Source organism: Styela clava, chromosome 6, assembly GCF_964204865.1.
Source record: "Styela clava chromosome 6, kaStyClav1.hap1.2, whole genome shotgun sequence".
Classification (NCBI taxonomy): domain Eukaryota; kingdom Metazoa; phylum Chordata; class Ascidiacea; order Stolidobranchia; family Styelidae; genus Styela; species Styela clava.
Window position 1 is genome coordinate 23,532,974 of NC_135255.1, and position 22,813 is coordinate 23,555,786.

The 22,813-nt window shown below is 37.8% G+C and overlaps 1 protein-coding gene across 1 annotated transcript in view; it reads right to left on the reverse strand.

The window, feature by feature from the left end:
* LOC120330681 (G1/S-specific cyclin-D2-like) overlaps positions 1–21,263 on the reverse strand; it is a 64,304-nt gene extending 43,041 nt beyond the window's left edge. The window contains exons 1-4 of the mRNA XM_039397564.2: positions 20,872–21,263; positions 20,325–20,400; positions 14,147–14,255; positions 13,554–13,660 (exon numbers count right to left, since the gene is read on the reverse strand). Of these exons, the coding sequence (XP_039253498.1) occupies positions 13,554–13,660; positions 14,147–14,255; positions 20,325–20,400; positions 20,872–20,996 (417 nt within the window). The 5' untranslated portion in view covers positions 20,997–21,263. The remainder of the gene's footprint in view (positions 1–13,553; positions 13,661–14,146; positions 14,256–20,324; positions 20,401–20,871) is intronic.
* Between the last annotated feature and the right edge of the window lie 1,550 nt (positions 21,264–22,813).

The window sequence follows — 22,813 nt, forward strand, 5'->3', positions numbered from 1 at the left end:
ATGCGAGCACATTTCGATCTTTCAAAATTTGATTTCTATTTTTCTATTTTACATTTTTGGGGGAATGTGGGGGGGGGGGGGGATTATTGTACACAATGGAAATTGAAATGGTGTTGTTCGAAATGCAATTACCATGTATTCCACACTGGATATAAATGTGATACAAATTTTCGTCCATTTCATTTCTTGTAGGAGAATAAATATTACACAAATATTACACACAATTAGTCGTACTTTATTTATAAATATCAAATACTGTGAACTCGATTTATTTGCGGATGGAATGGAAGCTAGAGAGCTTGTGATGGAGGGAGGGGGTTAATTCCCCAAAAATATTTGAGTTATGGTCAAAATATGTTCACCATCATGACTATTATATAGTCAATGTTTGTAGTGAATCAGTTTTTCACTAAACCATTGAAAACACTATAGATTTCGCTGCTTGAAGACCTAACCAGGTCTCTCGTTACTCCCGTCACACAATTAACGTTACTAGTTTATTTATTCTCAGCACCGATCTTCGTAAATTTGTTTTTTGTGACGACAAATAAACGATTGACAGACTGACTGACTCATAGACACGGGGTTTGAACCAGGAATGTAAGATTTAGTAGTTACTACACTGGTATATGCTGTTCTAACGCGCTGATTACTCGCCTGTTTGCCTATGATAATAATCTATGTGCCTGACGTTTTTATTATTTTTTATAGCGGGTTTGCAGAGTCAAACATTAACTCAATCTTCCGTCAAGTGATTTTCTACCAAGCCAGTGTAAATATCATTTATTATTTATAGAATTTACAGAAAGGTAATGAATGTTTTTACACGAATTTTTCAAATTTCGCACCGGTCGAAGTTATTTGCTTATGACGTCACTACAAGAGGCGTGAGTTGACGAATGAGTTTGGTCAATGCTTGTATAAGGCAGGCTTCCGCAAGTTTCACTTTAAACCCGAAAGTCTATATTACCACATGTATATCGCTTGAATATAACCAAATACAGATTCCGCTATTTTTTGTTTTGGCACGAGGCTTAGTGTTTTCCACTTTTGCTTTGTGTGTACCACTGTAAATATTGTTCATAAAATGTAACTTTTAGGTCATCCTCACATGGCCCGCCAGTCTAAGGGAGCAAAATACCTTGCCCGCCCCTGGTCCAGAGCCTCGCATTAAAAGCTAAAAGATAACCTACATAGGTTTTACAATGATCTGGCATGCTAAGTGCTATAAATATGAGCGTCCTTGTACACAATTACATATAACGCAAGGTCCCAAGCCATCAACTAAATGTGAAAAGAGTAGTGATAGAAAAGTTTCAAGTTTAATCAAAGCAAAGTCCTAAGCCTTCGACTAAAAGTCGAAAGTGGGAAGAGTACTGAGAGTATTCCCATAGTATGTGAATCAAGATGGCGGTTGGGGTTAGGCCATAATCCCAGGTACAAATACTACGGGAGTCACTCAGCTAGTCCCCGAACTCGTAATAGAACAAAAATAAAGAAAATTGGGATCTTTGCCATCGCCATCTTTGTTCACATACTACGGGAGTACCGACTTAATGGTAACCACTAATACGACAATAGGCAGAAGAAAGAAATATTCCTATTGTACGAAAAGTCGAAAACTTGCTAGCTCACGTATCGTCAAACAACACTTAAACCGCAGTGGAGGCGATAGTCATGTCAGAATTCAATGATTTAAAACCAAGATTAAAACGAGGTGAAGTTTCTGTTGACTAAAGATCACAAACAAAGTCGGGTATTGTTTGATCCAGGGGTGTGCGACATTTTTTGTCGATGGGCCGAATAACCAACTTCGGACATATAACTGGAAGAGTCAAAACAATTCAGCCGGAAAGGCAAGAGAAGATAGTGCGGCTATCGCCTAGCCTAGGGGTGGGCAACACCGATCCGCTGACTGTATCCAACCATACATGTGATGTGGTCCAACGCACCATTCCTGAAAGTTGCTGATCGCTATACTCAGAGAGTGTCCAGCATTTAACAAAGATTGGATACCGAAGTATTTTTTGTAATAATCCAGCCCGCCGAGGACTTCATTTCCCCACATCTGGCCCGCCGACTAGAAAAGTTGCCCACCCATGACATAGCCTCACTGTATGTAATAAATGCACCGAGCAAAAAGCGAAGATTTAACGCAGATACACAAGCAAAAACATGTGTTTTTTATCCATTTAAGCGCCTTTCAAACATAAACTGTCGGATTAGGATGTTATGCTCGGTGAAAGTGTCGACATGGGCCACACTGAATGACTTGGTGGGCCGTCTGTGACCCGAGGGTCAACTGTTGCCTGGTTTAAAGACTTTGCTCTCAAATAAACTAAAAAAAAATAATGATGGGAGTTAACCGGAAAGCGCTCACTAGGAAATCCAACAATGTGAGACACAAGGTGGCGTAAGACAACTTTTGTTCCCTCCCACGCGCAAGATTCTTATCTAAATGGATGAACTGGGTAAATATCATTTAGCGCTTCATTGTGATATAACAAAGGCATTCTATGACATAAACAAAGGAACAAAGGAAATGAACTCTTTATACAAACAATCGGACTTTGTAAACGAAAAACAACAAAAAAGTACTTTTTTGTGCAAATATCGCGTTTTAGTGAATTCAGCAAAAAATTTAAATAACGGCTTTAAGCAAACAATATTTTCTATAGTGAGGAACAAAAATTTTTAAGGAATTTAATTTTTCTTTGACAAACAACTAATAGAAGGTGTGGCGAGTGTGTTTAGCGCAATTTATATCGGTGTGTGAAAAAGCACCAAAATTTAAATTTTTTTTTCAGGTTTTTGGCCAAAATTAACGTTTTTTTGAGTTCACGAAATGGGCAAGGCAGAAAAAATTTAATAAAAAGATAACTTCACTATTTGGCCAAACATAACAATGGTTGGGAATATGTAAAAACGTGTATGAAATTACTCGGCGTCGTGGCGGATTGTGATAAGCGTTATGAATACGCTCGCCACTGCATTCTATTTATCCTATGTGGGTTCGCAGGTTCGAATCCCATGCGGGATGGTTATGTGCGAGAGGATTGCTGGACTCCTCGTCGCTGTAGGGTGGTTCACGTAACCGCTGGTCGGTTACGGCTTCCTCCACCATCAAGTCCATGCATCTGAAAACAAATAACTGGCTAACTAATCCAATACCCGACATAAATGGTAACCTAGACGAGAGGCCGTGGTTCGCCATACGATTACACCATTTCATCCGCTTTCCCCTCTATCGGGATAAATATATAAATTCAATCCTATCCTGCTACAATTTTTTAAGTACTGCTTTGGTTACCAATTTGCAGTGAAAAAATGCAGATAAAATCGCAAAATCATTGGAGAGGCATCTGGTATATAGGAACGCATGCATAGCACCTGCCCACGATCATTCAAAAATATAACATTTACGTAGACTAATAAAAAAGTGCGGTAATTGACCTAACATTTTATGGTGTTACAGTTTTTGAGAAAATTGCTTGAGGCGACGTAACGCGCACTCACTCGGCAATAATATATGATTCATTTCTGAGTTAAGTTAAGGTCGCCCATTAAAATGACCAGAGCTACTAAAACGGTGATCCCGAAGTATGCGAACCAAGATGGCGGACATCGGAACGTAACATGGGTAACAGGTTAGGGTTAGGCTATAATTTTTTTCCAATTTTCCTTATTTTAGTCCTATTATCAGTTCGAAGACTAGCCAAGAGCCTCCCGTAGTATTTATACCTAAAATTATGGCCTAACCCTAACCTAGTACACATATTACATTCCGATGTCCGCCATCTTGGTTCGCATACTTCGGGAGCCCCACTAAAATGACCAGAGCTACTAAAACTATATCTAACAGTGATTCTCAAAGGGTGGGCGCGCCAAACAATTTTTGAGGGGGCGTGAACAAGGGGCGTTGCCAGAAATTTTCAAAGGGGGGTTTTGATTTTTTTTTTGCGAAGTTAGATTGAAACTGCTAGCGGATCCGATCGAACGCTGGAATACGCGTGTTCTTAGTAGTCTTGGGGTCTAAAAAGCATTTTAAGGTACGGGAAATCGTTATCTATGATACAGAAAAATAATTTTTTTTTTTTTACATTTCAAAAGGGGGGGGGGGGGGGGGGCGACCCGCAAAACCACCCCCTTGGCTACGCCACTGGGCGTGAAGCTTATTAAAATGAAAATTTTCGCTAGATTTGACCTTGCTCGTCTTGTTTTAGATATTTACATCTCTTTATCGTTTATTAAAGATTGCGATTCCATCCACATATTTTCAGCGTTTTTTTTCCTACTATCTGTTATTTGAAGCTCATTGTTAGCTAGTTATTTTTGAAGTGGGCGCGAGAAAAAAATCTAAAAATGGCGCCACAATGCTAGAACTAAAACTTATTTTACTTTTCCCCTCAAAATAAAACTGCATTGTTTTCCCATTGTTTGGTAACGTTATTTCACAAGGTAAATAACGATTTCGTTTATGCTTTCATATTACATCATGTTAGACAATGCCACGGGGTTTTTACAACGCGATATCCTGTTCGAAGTTCGTTAAAACAATGCTACAGACTTGCATAAAGGTTTTCATATCTTTTCCGGTGAGAGGAAAGCCGTTAAGAAGTTCCTAATCACATGGCGAATCACCGCAAGCTCGCCTGGTCTTCGAACAAAATCTACAAGCATCGAGTTACAACGCAATATGCAAGTATCAACGCAAGTGAACACGAAATATAAGAAAAATATTCCGGACTTTGCTTTAGGACAATTGCTCCCGATGACCAGAAGGGCAGGTGCAAGACTTGTGTGACCTCATAATGTATAATTGTATGCGTATCATGTTTTAACATTCTGACGTCACATAAAGCAGGTGACAACCGGATTATCAGTTGTCATCAGAAGGCATTTAAATTAGGGGATTTTTATTGAAGTTTATGGCATGGCCAGAGATAAATTACACAAAATTATAAAATCTTCGCAAAAAGGCAGGTGGTTGGATTTTACTGCCAGAACCATGGAATCGTAATTTTGAAAGTTCCGGATTCGGGAGTCGATATTTTTGTTCAATCTGAGGTCTGCAGCCGGAGCCGGATATTGGCCTATAAAGATAAACAAACCGAAAGTAGGCCGACTCTGATTTTAAATTGTCGGGTCTCGAATAAGATACAAGACCGTTGGAATGCGAACCGGAAATGTATTTTTAAAATCTCCGGATTTGGGAGTCGATAATTTTATTCAATCTTGGGTCAGCAGCCGGATTTTAGCATTCGATAAACAAACTCGAGTTACTCCGACTTAAAATTGTCGGACCTCGAATAAAATATGCGGCCGTTGAACTGGGAAGCGGGGTTGTATTTTTCAACTGCACTTTTTACCGCAACTTGTGCTAATTGATCATCGACTTGAATGAACAGAAATCTAACATTTTTTACCGCAACAATAACAGAAAAGTCGCTTTTCAACTATTCCGCATGGCCCACATATGTATGAATGGGATTAACCGCCTTCAAGGAAACGCCTATAGCATTGTGAGAAGGAATGCAAAAAATGCGAACAGTTTTAAGAATGGTTAACCCTATGGTTACTAAGGTTTTTTGGCTACAATTGTTCCTTCCTCACTATGCATAAAATGTCGGTGCTCCCGAAGTATGTGAACCGAAATGGCGGACACCGGAACGTAGTATGTGCACCAGGTTAGGGTTAGGCCATAAATTTCAGGTATAAATACTACGGGAGTCACTTGGCTAGTCCCCGAACTCGTAATAAAACTAAAATAAGAAAAGTTGGAATAAAATTATGGCCTAACCTTAACCTAGTACACATACTACGTTCCTGTGTTCGTCATCTTGGTTCACATACTTCGGGAGTACCGTAAATTCAGCTTTCACTAGAAAATTCAGACTTCAATACATCATTAGCTAAAACGTTTAAATAATACTGAGAACCACAACGTAACAATCGGGGTAATTGTGACGTTATTTTCAATTTAAATTTATGTTCATAAAAACTAGAGTCGTAATTTCAGCAGACTCAAGGGGCCGGGTGAAACACTTCAGTGGGCCGGATCCGGCCCGCGGGCCACTGTTTGGAACCACTGAGCGAGCTATAGTAACATGTAACTAGCACTCTGGATTTTGTACCGTTGTATACTTTATGATATGCGAATAACTATGTATTACAACAGTAAAACAGACGTACGTGGCGTTTCTGTATCATGACGTCACTTTTATGATGACGAAATACACTTTCGTCATAATGACCTCTTACCCTGAAATTATGCACCAAATACGCTAATCGACCTTGTATATGTATAAACGATAGATATCTAACGATAGAGGGTCAACCAAAATCGCGAAATATTTCCAGTAATCATAGGTTTGTTTATTACGAAAGAATGGTGTTAGATTATGACAGTATAATACATGGATTATTACGGAATAATACAGTTTATTTTCAAAGAATTTCAAATTGTCATTCAGCCTAAGTTTCGAGTCTTAAAATAAATTCCTAGTATTACAGCTCGCAATAGATCAGCGTTTTCAATTATTTTTATAATTCATTAAATAATATGGGCCGGATTTCGCCGACGCCATACCAGTGTTTCCCAGAGGGTTACTCGGGCCCAAAAATGGGGTCGGGGAAATTTTGGTGTGTGCTCGCAGTTTCTCATCGGGCCTACAGTGAGTCCAAATGAAACGTCATCAATAACAAGTTGCAAAGAGGAGATTTATACTTGAGAAGATTTTGCGCACAGTGAGGGGTTGAAAAGGGGGGGGGGGGTGTAAAACAACAGCCGGGAAAGCCCCTTTCAAAACAAATTCGGACGCGTACGATACTTATTCGCCTTACTTAATCATTGTTTATTTAGTCCGCAACTCCGACTGCGGAAAGTTTAAACTTTTTGACTCCAGACTTCGGAGACTTCAAAAATCGACTCCGACTACAACACGCTCAAATTATACCCGTCTACACGACTCTTAAAGTGCTGGATATTACAACGGATTAACTAACCCGCTAATTGTAGCTTATTTGCTAAGATTTTATAATGAACGGTTACTGGGTCACGAAGTAAGATAAAAGCGCGAACGCGAATTTTACATCATAGCACTGGAAGTTTTTAAAAGTGAAGATTATTACGGACTTTATCACACGAATGATACCAAAAAGTGCGCAAGTAACCAACAAATTGATTTCGAAAATAAAGAATTTATATGTGGCTTTCACTACGAACAAACTGTCAGGTAATGAATGAACTTATCTATTATGAAAGGATTGAATCTTCAAAGTTCAGATTTCTTACTGAATTTATTCCAGCTGCAGTGATGTGATGGATATGGGATTGGTGCCAAAGCTTTAACTAGCAATGCCAGCATATTAAAGTCAAACGCTTCAACCATCCGGCCACCATCATACTTCAGCGGAGACGTGCTACGGTTAGTACAAAGAGAAGGGAAACGACGATAGGACGGCAAAATTGTACTGTGATGAGCGACCGGTTTCATTGATACATATTTATGTATACATTCCTCACTACAGACAGAGTGCGAGCCTACATAATGTTTGCTAATGAGTTTTTAGGTTTGACGAGGGACGGGATAGTTTCAAAATAAATAAACTGAATGTATCGGAAAACATTGGGAATCACTGATCTGAACAGACTTTAAACGTCGTTTAACTTCACAAACATAACACGTTCGCGCTAACATTATTGCAAAACAATCTCAAACCACAAGAACCAATCATGATCAACCAATCAAAGATCGAGTTCGAAATTCACCATCACATAGACGGACATGATTGGCCCATGGTGAATCACTTATTACGAAACAAACAACTTCTATTACGAAACAAAGAAACACAGTATATGATTAAACCATTAACAACATGAAAGCACGAGACGATATGTCTGGCTCGCCTAGAGTTGGCGGAATAAATACGGACAAAAAGAATCAATTATAACTTGAAGTTTATAACAGAAATCCAGATTTCGATATTCTTCTGGTTTGAGTATCATTCTAAAGTTCTATATTGTTCAACTTCGAAAAGATTTCGTCGGCATCTTACATAGTTATAGGCAGAATTTTTCAAAAGGGGGGGGGGGGATTTCTAGTTGCCAAATTGGACCATATCGGCTGACTGGTCCGAAAAAAGTGGGTTTTCAAAAGTTTTGAGGGTCTAAAAGCGTTTAAAGGTACCCAAAACTGATCATTTTTTTTTTCACATTTTATAAGGAGGGAGGGGTGGTTTTGACTTGCAACCCTTGCAACTCCGTATTTATGCGGCGAATAAACGAAAAAAAAAATTGAAAATAATTACTGTAAAACTTCTCTATCGTTGTTCGGGCGACTACGATTTCATTCAGAAAAATAAAACCTCAAGAATTTTATCAAGATTTATATCTGGTAAATATGCCAAAAATTCTCACGTTTTTGGTGAATAAATAAAGAAATGACTATTTTGGAACATTTCGAATTTTCAGTTTCGAACGACAAAACTACACAATATATAAGAAACGAATAGAATATTCGAATACGAATTATTTTCAATATTTTAAAATTTGTAATCTTAATAGTTTTATTTAAAAAATGATTATTTTGAGCAATTGAAATCTCAAAGCATGACTGAAAACGACTTCATCAATTTCTGAAAACTTTAAGAAATAGAGAACCAATGAAATCACTGATCCCAGGGCGTGTCCAGAAGGGGGGGGGGGGAGTTGGTTCTGAAATTTTTAATTGCCGAGTTAGCCAGTAACTGGCAGCGGCGGGTCCGTCCGGAAATCGTGGGTTTTAAGAGCGTGGTTTTAGAAGCGTTTCAAAATACGAAATGATAAAGAAAAAGAATTTTTCAACATTCGGATTTTCGCCTCGAAACTCTCGATGTTTTGTCAAATATTCGAGAAAATTACAAGACAGCACCACAAAAACGTTTAATTTTTCCGGTAATGCTTCCGTGAGTTCCGCCTACGTACGAAGGGGTCGTGGGATACGATCTAGGTTCAGTCGGATAACGGTAGAATTACAGCCATTAACGCTACAAAGAAAAATGCAAATTTAAGTGGATTTTTGACGTATTTTCACTGATCACTTTGTACGAGCACTTGACAGGAGCTACACGCTTTCTAGTACTTTTTGACGGTTTTCACTGTTTTTGCACGTTCTGGCATTCCTATGTCTTGCAACAGATTTTTAGTTAGTGTTATGCGCGATTCACCATCACGCTTTTGTGAAGTAGTTTATAATTTGTGGATAACTTATTATTATCGTCATAATAAGAAACTGAAGAATTGCAGTAATACAACAGCAAATACAAAGAAAAATTCTTACCCCAAAATGGCAAAATTTCTACCCGCCCCCAAATGACAAAACTCTTGACTCGGGAGTAATTCCTCCTCGAACTCCCCCCCCCCCCCAAAAAAAAAAAATTCCTGCCAGGAGCGGAATCACATTATAAACTATTCAAACTTCAGAGCTGCGCGTAGCAGTAGCGAATGATACATTGAAGACTAAACAAAGGGGAAAACATTCAAAAAGAGAAATGGCGGAATGTTTTAAAAAAAGTTTGGAATGACTGTCCTACAACTTACGTATTTATTTTGATAATAAAGATCAAATTTTTGAACATTTGTCAAATTTTGACGATTCCGACTTATAATAGGTCGTATTGTCTTCACGACGAATCAGAAAATAATCAAAAATGCCGCTTTGACATTGAACACCTAAAAATGTTGAAATTGTCGCCCTCGGTGGTACAAATTTGGCGATAAAAGTTATTTCTTCCGGATAAAATTAGAATTAGTGCCAACAGGGTGAAAAATCAATGACTTTCCAATTTTATGCGTAATATTATTGCTATATTTAAGTATTGGCTTGTTTCGAGCCTTGCTCTGAGCAATTTTATCTCCTGGGAAGTAAGACAGAGAGAAAGGAGAAACATGCTGCTCGAATAAATGTGCCTATACTGCTTAAAACCGACCGAGAATAATTTGGCATATATGATCATGTTTATTCCGGCTTCAGCATCGTTGCATTATACGCATTTGGGTTCACTGGCATAAAGGCATAAAAAAAGGATTGGGTGTTAGTCTCGCGCGACCTAACCCCCAATATTCGGATATTTCGAATAGTTGCGCTATAATTCTTAAATGCAAATTTAATTTTACGTTTTTTTATAGATTTGTCGCCCAACGGAAATTTTTTTGCGATCCAGCAGTGGATCCGCATGCATATAATAAAAGTATGCTGTACCTGTAGCAAGAGTAAAGATAACTATCCCAAGTTTATCATAAATTTGTCGATATATTGCTCAGTTTTAAAAATTTATAATCTAAATTAATTATGAGAGAAAATTCTAGAAAAACATGAAATTGTACATAATGCGAATCTATTTTTTATCATATTTTCCAGGTTTTCATCCAAAAGAATTGATTTCATTTTAGACGCAAAAACATCAAAATGTTATCATTATTTAAAATATTTAGCATTTGACCTTGAAGTATGACTTTCAAAGCACGATGTGACCTCTAAACGACCTCTAAATGCGTTCAATGTCACACGTTATCACTAAGTCCAATCCCACGACCTTTCTACAAAAAATAAAAATAAACATCCTAGTTAAACCTATAAAGATAATTGGACATGTACTGTGACGTCATTTCCGTTGTTAATTTTTTTCCATCAAGGCCACGCCCCATGTCAATCACTCGCATTAAACCCCGCCCATCATTATTGCTCAACTAGGAATACGAATAACAAATAATAATTTCATTTGCTTGACATGGCCGATGATAAAACCCACCCAGAATGTACGATTTATCATTAAATTATGCCTGGCCGTATATAAATAAGTTCCGCGCAAGAATTCCAATAGTTCAAGTGTTTATTCTGTATTCGAGTCGACGTCCGATCTCATTCGTTACACTTCACAAACAGCTGGTCAGCTGAGGGGGACGCGAACATTTTTTTCTTTTAAAGGGGAGTACGCCGATGTGGGGTAAAAAAAGATAAACAAACTTGTTAATAATTTCTAATACAATACTTCATCACTGTTAATATAACAAGGCCAAGTTGTGCGATATTTGAAAGCGTGGGTGTTCGGACACAAAAAAAAAATTTGAAAATCCTGGCCTGAAGCATGAAAATTCTATTAGCAAAATCTGGACTGGCAGAACACTAAGGAATTACAAAGTCAAATTGATGGGTGGTAAAATATTCAGCCTTTGGTAAAATTAAAAGTTTGCTGTGCACTTGACAATTAAAAAATTAGGCTAACGGTTGACGGAAACGGTTCCATTACATTTGAACCCACGTACATTTGAACCCATGACAATTGCACCTGTATGCTATTGCACCTATGGAATTTTTTTTGTTTCACGGATAGTTAAACCCATACTAACCCTAACCCATGGGTTTTAGCACCCGCATATAGATTGCCATGGAAACCAGTTTAGTCTCAATTTCGATCGCTGTTCTGCGGAACACAGAGTGAAAGAAGAAGCGTACCATAACCCTAGAAATACTCGTTCAAAAAACATAAAATTCAGAATAAAAATGAAATTTTCTTACAAAAAAATGACAACTTTTATGAAGTGATAATCCAATTCCAAAATATTACTATGACGTCAAAATGTACCTCAGTGATAAAACAAACACGTCAGTGACATCACAGAGCGAGCTGCATTCCTTCTGCAAAGTTATGAATGGCGAGGAACTTGTGTCAACATCCGCTAGTGAAGTGTCTCGTGAGGTCGTAAATATGTCATAACCAGGATAACCCTGCCGAGTATAATCAGTATATAATCCGCGAATACTCGTGTGTATTATGTACGATCACACTCGGTCCGGAGATAGCGAGAAATTACTAATAACGCAATATTTCTCCTAATCCGTGAGGCTGCGACGAATAACTGATACGGGTTTTATTTCCAAAGCATATTTTCAAAGACCGCAAAAATCACAAAACAACAGTTGCATTTCACTTTATACTTTTTACAGAACCCCCCCCCCCCCCCCCCCCCTCATGAGAACACGAAAAAAACATAAACTGCCAATTCGAATACTGTATTTAGCGCTATCCTGATATTCCTACTAATTTTCTGCGGGTGGGAACCCCGTTTCCTTCCTTTTAAAATACAAGCAAAAGCATATTCCTGTATCGTGCATAGGAATTTTCGGTAGCTTGAAACCTTTTTAGACTCTCAACGTCTCAAGTCTCTTGAAAACTCAGTTTTCGGACGGGGTATGGTCTAACTTGACGATTAGGAATTCCAGACCAACTCCTGAAAACTCATGGCTTTCTCTCTGCAAGCAGCCAATGGATAAACCTAAGAAGTTACTATTTTTTAAGCAACCCGATTTACAACCTTAGTGGGGTGAGGCGCATTAGGGCTGAGCCAAAGCTCCACTTGTGACGGGAGTCAAAACCGGAGTCGTGTTTTTAAACTCAGGAATCCGGATATTAAACTTTGAATTGCGATGCCAGAAGAAAATTTTTTGTAAAATCTGTAAATTTTATCCGACTACACGGTTCTGATTTGAACTAAAAACTAGAAATTCTCAAATGTTTGACAAATAACCCAAATTACGGTCGCTTTTATCGACTATTTTATGTCAAAAACCAATTCTAAACACAAAACAAACGGAAACCGGTTATCAACGCCTAAATTTCATCCAAAATTGGTCGTTGCCATGGTAATTATAGAGCGAATTTCAGCGATAGCAATCAAAGTGCGCGTGAAATGACGCGTTTGAGGCACATCATCATATATACATGCTTTCATCTAGTTAAACAGGGTAAGCGACATCGCGAAGTATTGTGATGTAGAGAAGATTTCTCAAACTTTTGGTGTTATGGCAAACTTAATGGGCATTTCATTATATTTAAACAAAATATTATTACGGTATTCAGGTCAATTCGAAATTATATTTGATAATTCAAGGATAAACAAGAATAGTTTCATTTGAACGATATGACCAAAAACGTTCTCCTAAAGCAGATTTCTCAAAATTTTGATGTCACGGAGCCCGTGAAGATGTTGAACATTATTTACGGAGCCGCACAACATATTCATGAGGATGAAAACAAAAAAAACATCGTTGCTTGTTAAAGATTAATTTTCCCGAGTAAATTAAAATTACTTTACCTAACGACTCGGATGTATTTGCTGCTTTATATTTAAAAATATTTTTTATTAATGTCGTTATTGCTTCTTTGGACAATTGCAAAATTCTTCAATCAGTATTAGCTTTCTGTCCTCCTAACCAGTGGGTAAACCGTCGCGAACCATCTATTTATTTTAACATCAATTTCATGGAAGCTTCCAAACTTCTTTTAACTTAATAATTATTTAAACACAAAGTACCCCCCATATTCTTCCCAAATCCAAGTAAACAACATTCAGATGAAAATAACAACTGAAAAGTGAAAAAAAATAACCCAACATTTTCTGGCGAAACTTGATATGAATCAGTGCTAAAAAACAAAGTACCCCGTTTCTATTCCCTAATTCAAGAAACAAAATACCCCCCCCCCCAACTGAGGAGTAAAAAAAATGAGCTTACCAGGAGTTCTTGATGTGTTATGGAATGGTCGGTGTAAATCACAAGTTTCTGGGCGGTAAGGGGAATCGTTTCTTTCACTTTAGATGCAATCAGCATGCAGGAAGCGCCTGGAATGAAAGTGGAGTCAGTTGGTAATCGAGCGCGTAATCTAGTTGGGGTGAACGTAATCTACAACTCAATGGACGTTTCCCCGACCTTTGACCTCTGAAAAATTCTTCCTATACTTCACAATTGCAAAATTTTTGCCGCTTCCGAATACCTTCTATGTCAAGAGAGTGATGATCAAATACATGGACATGAAAACCAAAACGAAGTAGTACTGGTATGCAATCTATCAGGGTAGACTTCCCCCAATCTTAACGACTTCGCCTGGCCACCAGTTCGCAAAATCAAAACAAAAGCCGGCCATTACTTTGTCATAAAATGTCACCACGATGTCATAAAACGTGTTCAAACAAGTAAAATTTTACCCTTCGCGGGCCAATTGCATCTTTAACCACTCTGAATAAAATCACTAGAAAAATACAAATAAGTACCATACCAAAAACGGGCATTTTTCAAGATTTAAGTTAGTAGAAAAGTAGAAAAATTACCCAAAAGTTGAAGCTGAGTTCGGCTGATAGCTCGCATGCCAAGGAAACGATCCAAATAATTCATAGACAAGGGGAACACATCGTCTTCGCAACGCTGTTCCTCGCATACCTGGAAACAAAAAGGAACACTGAATAAACCCGTGTGTAACGATGATAGAATTCCGCGTCAAGGTCATTTGAATGCAATGAAGGTCATTAGGTGGTAATGAAGGTCATTAGGTGGTAATGAAGGTCATTTGAATAAAATGAAGGTCATTTGGTGGTAATGAAAGTCATTTGAATAAAATGAAAAATATAAACAATCGTATGCTTATTATTAAAGCATATGTATTGAAATATATACATTCCCAAGAACTTGAATTTGCATACAAGCGGGGAAAGGCCAAATAACGAATAATTTGTAATCCCAAATAAATTCTAGAATGATAATTATTGCAAAAACAAAATATCGAGTGTAATCTCCTTTAGGGGGCTCCCGAAGTATGTGCACCAAGATAGCGCACAACCTGAACCCAAACTTGGTACACATACCAAGTACTTGGTACACATACCATATTCAGGTTGTGCGCCATCTTGATGCATATACTTCCGGAGCTCGGAATTTAGGCCATGTTTATTAAACAGCTGCATACTAACAAAAATGTATTTCTGTAACGTTTGCATGGCCAAAATCAGACCTAGTCAGACGAGCAGTTATCAAAATTTACTGACGATATGTACGTTCCATAAACTGACTATTGTACACATCGTCGTTGTGCCGTACCTCTTTGTCTTGTGTATTGTATTAGAGTTTTATTTGTATAGCCTATTCCATGTTTTTTGTCCTAGTATAACGCAGCTGTCCTAAACTGCTGTTATAATTGTTGGGGTGCATGTCGCACATCTGTGTCTTAGGCCAGTTAGGTCTCGAACATGTATCCCGTCTCTGTTATTATTATGCATGTTATATTTTTGAAGCAAATAAACATACATACATAGAATTATATAGAAAAATGGTGGCAGTATCGAATGACGCGAGAATTGCAGCAGTTCAAGTTACGGTCAGAAATTAGGACCGAAGTTTTAAAAAAACTTTTGGCTTGACGATGTTATTTTCTATAGGCGACACTATTCTTTCCGTTTACGAGCTGAACGTTGATAGATAAGTGATGGTCCGTTGGCACCGGGTATTTATTTGACATTTCGGGGAATTTTCAAACCGTCATTTCGATTTTAAGAATAAACAGGAGAGCGATGCTCAAATATATGATCACGAAGATCACAACGCCATAGTATGCAATCTATCACAGTAGATTACCGCATGACCACCAGATCGCTAATGCGAACCGGGAACTGCCACAAGGTGCGCAATTTTATTTTTATGACGTCAACGCACACAAAAAACGAATCACATAGCTCACAAAAATCTTGGAATAAATAAACGTAATAGCCTTCTAGCGAAAGATGCAATCTTTAATCACTGAAAATTTCAAAGCAAGTGGTCCAGTAGTAAATGAGAAAAGCGGCTTTTTCATAACAACAAGAATATGAAAAAGAACAAAACGACCTGTTAAGCATGGCCCTTGCCAACACGTAGATTTTCCCCATCAAGCATATAATCCTTACCCGAGAGTTTATGTTTGAAAAGGCGCTCACATGGTGAAAAATACATAATGATTTTGCTCTTGTCACGCGTTAAATCTTTTGCCGTTGTAAAGCTGATAGCCGCATTTTCTTATCTTGCATATCCTGCTGTGGTTGTCACAAATTTTTTACAGTATGTGTACCAGGTTAGGATCAGGCAATTATTTTATTCTGATTTCCCTTCTTTTAGTTCTATTACGAGTTCGGAGACGGTTCGTGTTAGCCAAGTAAATATAACCTCTGTCCATGGGTTTCAGTCCTTTTACACAACTTGAGGTTAAATACGCGAACAAAATTAGTTACCTCCATATTGGTACACTCACTTGTTGTGTGCATGGAAAAACTAATGTTTTCGCGTGTCCCAATTAGATGTCCGAAGTTGGTTATATGGTTAAAATTTGTTGCGCATTCCTGTCCCAGAAAGTCTGTTGATGACCTATGGCGTGCAAGTCAAGGCAAGTTGAAGACATTTCAAGACTCTATGACGTAATATTGCATAGCCTTATTGCTCCACAATTGATCCGGTCATAAGTTAATTCAGACGCAACAATATTTTATAAATTCATTATGACGTAATGAATACCGGCGAGTCTCAAGAACGGAGGTGCATATGAGGCCAAAATTGGTTGGATTTGATGGAAAATAAAACGAAAAATGTGTGAAAAGTCCCGAAATTGAGTAAATTGTTGCAAAATGTTTTGAATTGCCCACACAGGCGCCACGTTGCCTGTGTTCACTAGTTTATTATTAGAAAACAGCTGATTTGTAAGTTTTGACCTAAGTTTTTGCGAGTTGGGCGATTTCGTTTATTTATCCAAACCTAAATAGTCAGGTCAATCACGAAAGTTGGCTCGAATCAAAATTTTGGGCCATCAACTAAAAATGGAACTGAAATGTTTCAAGCCAACAGTGACGCGCAATGAGTTATCCACGCACAGTGAGGCCGCATTCGGAACAGCGCATTGCGCACAGTGAGTATTGCCAATTCATCCTGTTTGAGATGAGCGTGATATATTTTAGCTCCTCCCACTCCCCCTATCTCGAAAAAAAAAATAACCAAAATATAACGCAAATTCGTTATTCGAGCTCATGGAGTGTTGGTGTTAAATTCCTGATGCCTATTTCCGAAGCGGTTATTAATAGTCGCCGTTACCGTTAATTTACCGTGGAACATATATGGATCGAGCGAAGCAAAAACGATTTCATGCTTGAATATATATGTAATATATGTATATGTATTATATGTATGTGTATAATGGGGTTTAATGATCGGTTCGTGCGCGTCGGCGCTGTAAGATGAGAATTTTTGTGAATGAAAAGCGGGAAATGAACTGTGAAAGAAAAGAAAAAAATTAACCTCAATTTTGAATGTATGTAATATGTAAATTGTAGTTACGCAATCTATATATTTTTTCCGAAATCGAGAAAAAAAACATTGCGTGGCCGAAATTTCTGTTTAACCATTTCCCGATCGTGTAGACTTGAAACGCTTCAAGTGTTGCGTCTCAATGGTCGCTTTAACTTTTCTCGCTCATTTACTTCTGCGTGAGGTAATGTTTTGAACGGTTCCATTACATTTGAACCCACGACAATTGCACCTGCATACTATTGCATCTATGTATTTTTTTTTTTGTTTTACGGATATTTTAACCCATACTAACCCTAACCCATGGGTTTTAGCATCCGCATATAGATTGAACCCGCGGATATACACATGGGTTCAAATGTACGTGGGTTCAAATGTACGGTCACCGTTTGAACCAATTTCTCCAAGAAAAAAATTCTCAATATTCGATTATATTTTTCAAATCCAAAAATAGCATTTATTCCATTAATGCATATTGTGGAGGCATAATAACTGCGTTTGCAAAAAGCGCGGGATTGACTCGAGCACTTCCAGTGGTGAGCGGGAACGAAATAAAACTGTCAGATCATTTCACGTATCATTGTATGGCCCGGCAGTTATGCTCGAATTCCTATTGTCCTGTGATTTTGCTCAGTCAAGCATATATGGACAGCATCACCAATTTTTATGGTTGAATGATTTGTTCTGCCAATGAGGCGAATTAGTCGGAGTTTTTTTTTTAACAGATTCACAAATAATGTCCGTATTCAAAAGTAATAAAACTCGTATATATAGATTCAGTTTGAATAAATTTTCCCGATTCAATAGTTTTGGGGTAGCAAACATAATACTAACATGCCACAAATTTTTATAAAAGTTAGAATTTTGCGTCGAAGTTCGAATCTGTTTGGATATCCTATGCGACGTAATTGTACTGATAGTCAAATGACACACTGTTCCATAAAATATATGAATTCGCCATTGAATAACAGACTGGAATACAGTTCGAATATGATTCTATTAAAGGCACCACAGTGGAATTTATTCACTTGAACGTCGACAAATAAAATGAAATCGATTATTTTGTAAACAAAAGCACACATATTTCCAATTTACATATTAACGCCATTTCAACTGTATCGTTTTTCTAGTGTTTACTGGTAATCGTCAACCGTTCGCCGGTCCAGTATCCGAGGCGCGAATGCATGTTTGTTTACTGCTTGTATGATACGAAACAACACTAATGAAGGAATCGTTATATTAACCGACATTCGGTTAGTTATTAGGGTACTCTTGAAGTATGCGCACCAAAATGTCGCACAACCAGAACACTAACCTGGTACACAACCTGAGTTCAGGTTGTGCGCCATCTTGGTGCGCATACTTCAGGAGGTCCGTTATTAGTCTTTACTATCCGGGAACGTAGACAGGGGAGAGGAGGCGTAACCAAGAAGGTGGTTTGGGTGGCGATACCCCCCTTTTGAAATGTAAAAAAATAAAACCATTTTTCGCAATTTTTCATATCTTGAAACGTTCTCAAGACTCGTGGAAACACACGTTTCCCGGCGTTCGACCCGTACCCGCTTGCTGTTTCGAACTAACTAGAAATTTCGGAACCCACCCTTTGAACATTTCTGGATGGCTACGCCTCTGGGGCTAGGGTGGGGGTTGATTCACACTAAACGCTTCGGGGTGAGTCGTTTCTTTAAACATTCTCATTTTCCAGTTTATGAAATTTTCCCAAATAAATGTCAAAACTCGTTTTGCTGTGACAACATTTTATTTGATAATTATTTTGGAACAATCGCCTTTATGACTAACAGTGATGACTAGTTTCAAAATGTGTTAAAATCCGGTAAAAGCGGGAATTCTGTTTGTGACATGAATGGGAAATGAAATCACTTTATAGCTATAAAAAACTTATTGCACAACAATCATCACGGGGAAAATAAGGGAAACTACCAAAGACAGTTTAAAGATGGGAATTTATTTATGTAGGATGGTCGCCTGAATAGGAAGGATATAATATTTGTGAAACAGGGGCCAAAAATTTTGCCTAACTGGACTGGCGGGCCATATTAGTGTGACCTAAAAAGTTATGTTTCATGAACAATATTAACAGTGTTACAAAGCAAATGTGGAAAACGATATGCTTCGTGCCAAAACTAAATTTACCCGCAATCTCAACGAATTCCTTTTAGCTAAAACATCACAATTTTATTTCAGTTTGGTTGTGGCAGCATCAGGCAGGCCAGATTAATTACCCAACAAGCCGGATTTTGCCAGCGGGCCGTACTTTGCCCATGTATGATCTATTATCAATCGGATCTGAGTCAAATCAGGCCTATATGCTTAGAAATTTATTTTCCGTGATTTTACAACATTGCCATCTTAAAATATTCACTGTCGAATTTTTGCTTTGAAATCTTCGTTATCGGTGACAAAACACGCCCGAGGGAGAATGTAAAATTCTTTGAGCAAATTTATAATAAATCACAGGTCAAGGGTCAGGAAGTAAACGCGGATGACCGTGAACTTAGAAATAAAATACAAACAAATAAAAAAAGTAAACAGGGCGAGTTTAAAGGCCTTTTTTCACACTTTAACATAATTTATTTCGTATACATATAAAGAATAAAATTAACGCAAGAATTCGGACGCATCGATAGAAATAAAGTTCAGTCATTTAAAGTTGGTAAGTTCTTATATTCAGTTCAGTGAAATATAATCATTTTTTACATTCATTTTTAAATGTAATTTCGCGGCATTAGCAGTAAGACATAAATTTATACGCCTTTCCCAATACCATTTCGCTCTATTCTCAAACGATTTACTGAAAACTTGGATGCTATCAATAATCTTTTCACCAAATGTACCAACCGAGATAAATGAAATGCGCCCGTTATAGCGTGGATAACTTCAGCAGCGAAGTCCGTCTGGGGGGTCTTTGAGATCTTGTTAGATATCAGGCTTTGTTCGGAGTAAACTGCACGTATGAGCATCGTACTACGTCATTATACTAGAAAAATGACCCTCCTACCCCCCATTTTTGGCTGGCTATCATCTCGTTCAGGGTGTAATAAGTTCGAAAAGCAAATCCGAACCAAAAATCTTGTGCTTCAAAGTTACTTCTTTGACGCCTCGCTCGAGTGAATTCCGCTTAAAATGCGCAGAAGGAGCGCAAAATATTTCTCAATATCAAAAAATCACCTCAAGCATCCACGTTGCCACGACCTTCCTCATGTATGGCTTGACATCTCTCTGAACGCACTCGAAGTATGTAGTCCTATAAATTTAAAAATAGAGAAGGTGAAAAATAATTAGAGGTAGGTTTGAGGCAGTGGTCCCGAACCGGGTCCCGCGGGCCAATTACGGCCCATGTACCTATTTAATATGGCCCGCTCAACTTTAGCGAAATAGTTGAATTGCACTTTATGTTTTTACCTTTTTGGCGTTCTAGACATGCCAATTGTTACGTATGTATAACAGTTTAAGCACGTGTATATTCATAATAAATCAATCATATTGGTGTCTTAATTATACGTAACGGCATGGGCCATTGCGTTTTTAATTTTGGCCCCCAGCAATCAACTTTGGGAAACACTATTCTACTGGCTTGGCATTATACGATCATATTTTATGCGAAATGTAGTTTTTATGAATCGTCTTTAATAAAACAAGTGGTTAACCGGTTAATTTTGACAAAAATCGGGAAATGAATGGTGGGGCGATATCAGGGTAACAGTAAAATCCTCACCTTGGCAAATACTTTTCTTCTTGTTTTAATAAATTCTGCAATACTCTGTCGTCCTGTACCAATACTGGGTCCTTCTTCGCTCGTTTAATCCCTTCCAAGGAGCTTTCCGTGCATTCAAGACTCATTTTAGGGGGTATGGGTGGTTTTAGCGGGGTCTTTTCTTATTTTCTTTAATTGTAGTGCAAAAAAATGGCACTTTTTTTGGTCGGAGATCGAAAAAATTCTTTTTTTTTAGTAAAATGACTAAAACCACCGATTGAAAGTAAGTCTCATTGATACGTCATAATGACGACGCCACGGGTCATTGGAGTTCAGGGCTGGTTAGTGTGTTGTCCAATAGGACGTTGACACGTGGCTGAACTGTACTTTATGGGAGTATTATGTTTTAATAACTGAAAAACAAAAATTTCATTTTCAATAAGTTACGTTCGGATTCGAAATTTAAATTTTCTATCGGCTGGTTTTGACATAAAATACTACCTTGATTTTGAATTATGAACTAAAAAAACGATTCTCAAAGTTCTTATTTACAACGAAATTTGTTAAATTCTAACACGACTAGGGTTCGAACCTAAGTCGTAAAAACTCTAATTTTTGGAATCTAATCTATCATTTGAACGCGTCGGAATTTGAAAATTTATTTCCCACAGTCTGTTCCAGCGGTGGTTTCCGGTTGCCGTTGACAGGAATAAAACCACACACGGTTACTTATAAAAATTATGTAAAGTACATATGAGTTTACGGGTAAATGTGGTAATAAAGCAAGGTGAAGATCGGCGGTTCAAGCCCCGTGTCTATCATGTTACTCAGATAATAGTTAGGGCAATACGAACCGGAAGTAATTATACAAATATTGTAACCCCTAGAAATCAGCGGCTGCTTACACAGAGCCTGGTTCGTAGTGCAAATATGAAACTGCCCGACTCGATAGCCGGATAGGTCGAGTTTCGAACTGCCGTTCAATGAACTTAACTATACAAGCAAAATTATATATACTAATTTTTGCACCACAAGTTATTCACACTAATTCTCTTTAACCAAGTAAGCTGTTTCCGAGACAGTATTGGACTGGAATCGTTTCGAGTCCGACATTTATTCGATATTCACTCACGCACACATAATATAGCTTTAAAGGCTGCACACCCGATCTGCACAAAGGACAGTTGCTTACATGTTAAGTATCTTGAACCCTGGTCGGATAATATGCGAAACGCCCGATACAAAATTCTGGAATGGCAATTAAGTTGAGTTTTGATTACTCTCTTTTTTACAGTTTTCGGTAATTAAATGAAGCATTTTTATAAACACTGTGAGACTAAAATGTTATTATCACATTCGAAAATTACTAATTATTATTAATAATACTCACTGTAATGTAAATGTAATGTCTGAAGCCAACGTCTAAATAGAGTCCTAAATTTTGCCTCAGATATCGAGATAATAAATTTCAAAAAAAAAAGTTTGAAATTATTTCTAAAATTGTATGTCTACTTTATCGAATATCACCAATTCGAATATTCGATTCGTTTTTAAAGACAATACTTAATTCGGTTGAAGCATAAAATTTTCTTCCACGCTAAGATCTCGTGGGAATGTAATGGCCTGTCAAGTACAAAGACTTTTTCTGTTTCAATCTCAGACGTAAAGATAAAAGGATTATATAACTTTCAAGCATGGCCCGAGGGTACGGCCCACAATTACCAACAAACCAAGTTTACGCGGAAATAATCTCTCCGCAAAGGAATGCCATCGACCTTTCTAAGCGTGGTAATTTTTGACAAAAAATCGACTATAAAAATGCGAGAAAATAGCTCGGATTTCTCCCAAAAATTGCATTACGTATTGTTAAAAAGGTCGCCCGAGGTAAGACTCTATTTTTTGCTAATTTTTTTACTGATAGCTTTCATAAGGCAAGGCCGCCGCAGGTTATTGCCTTTTAGTG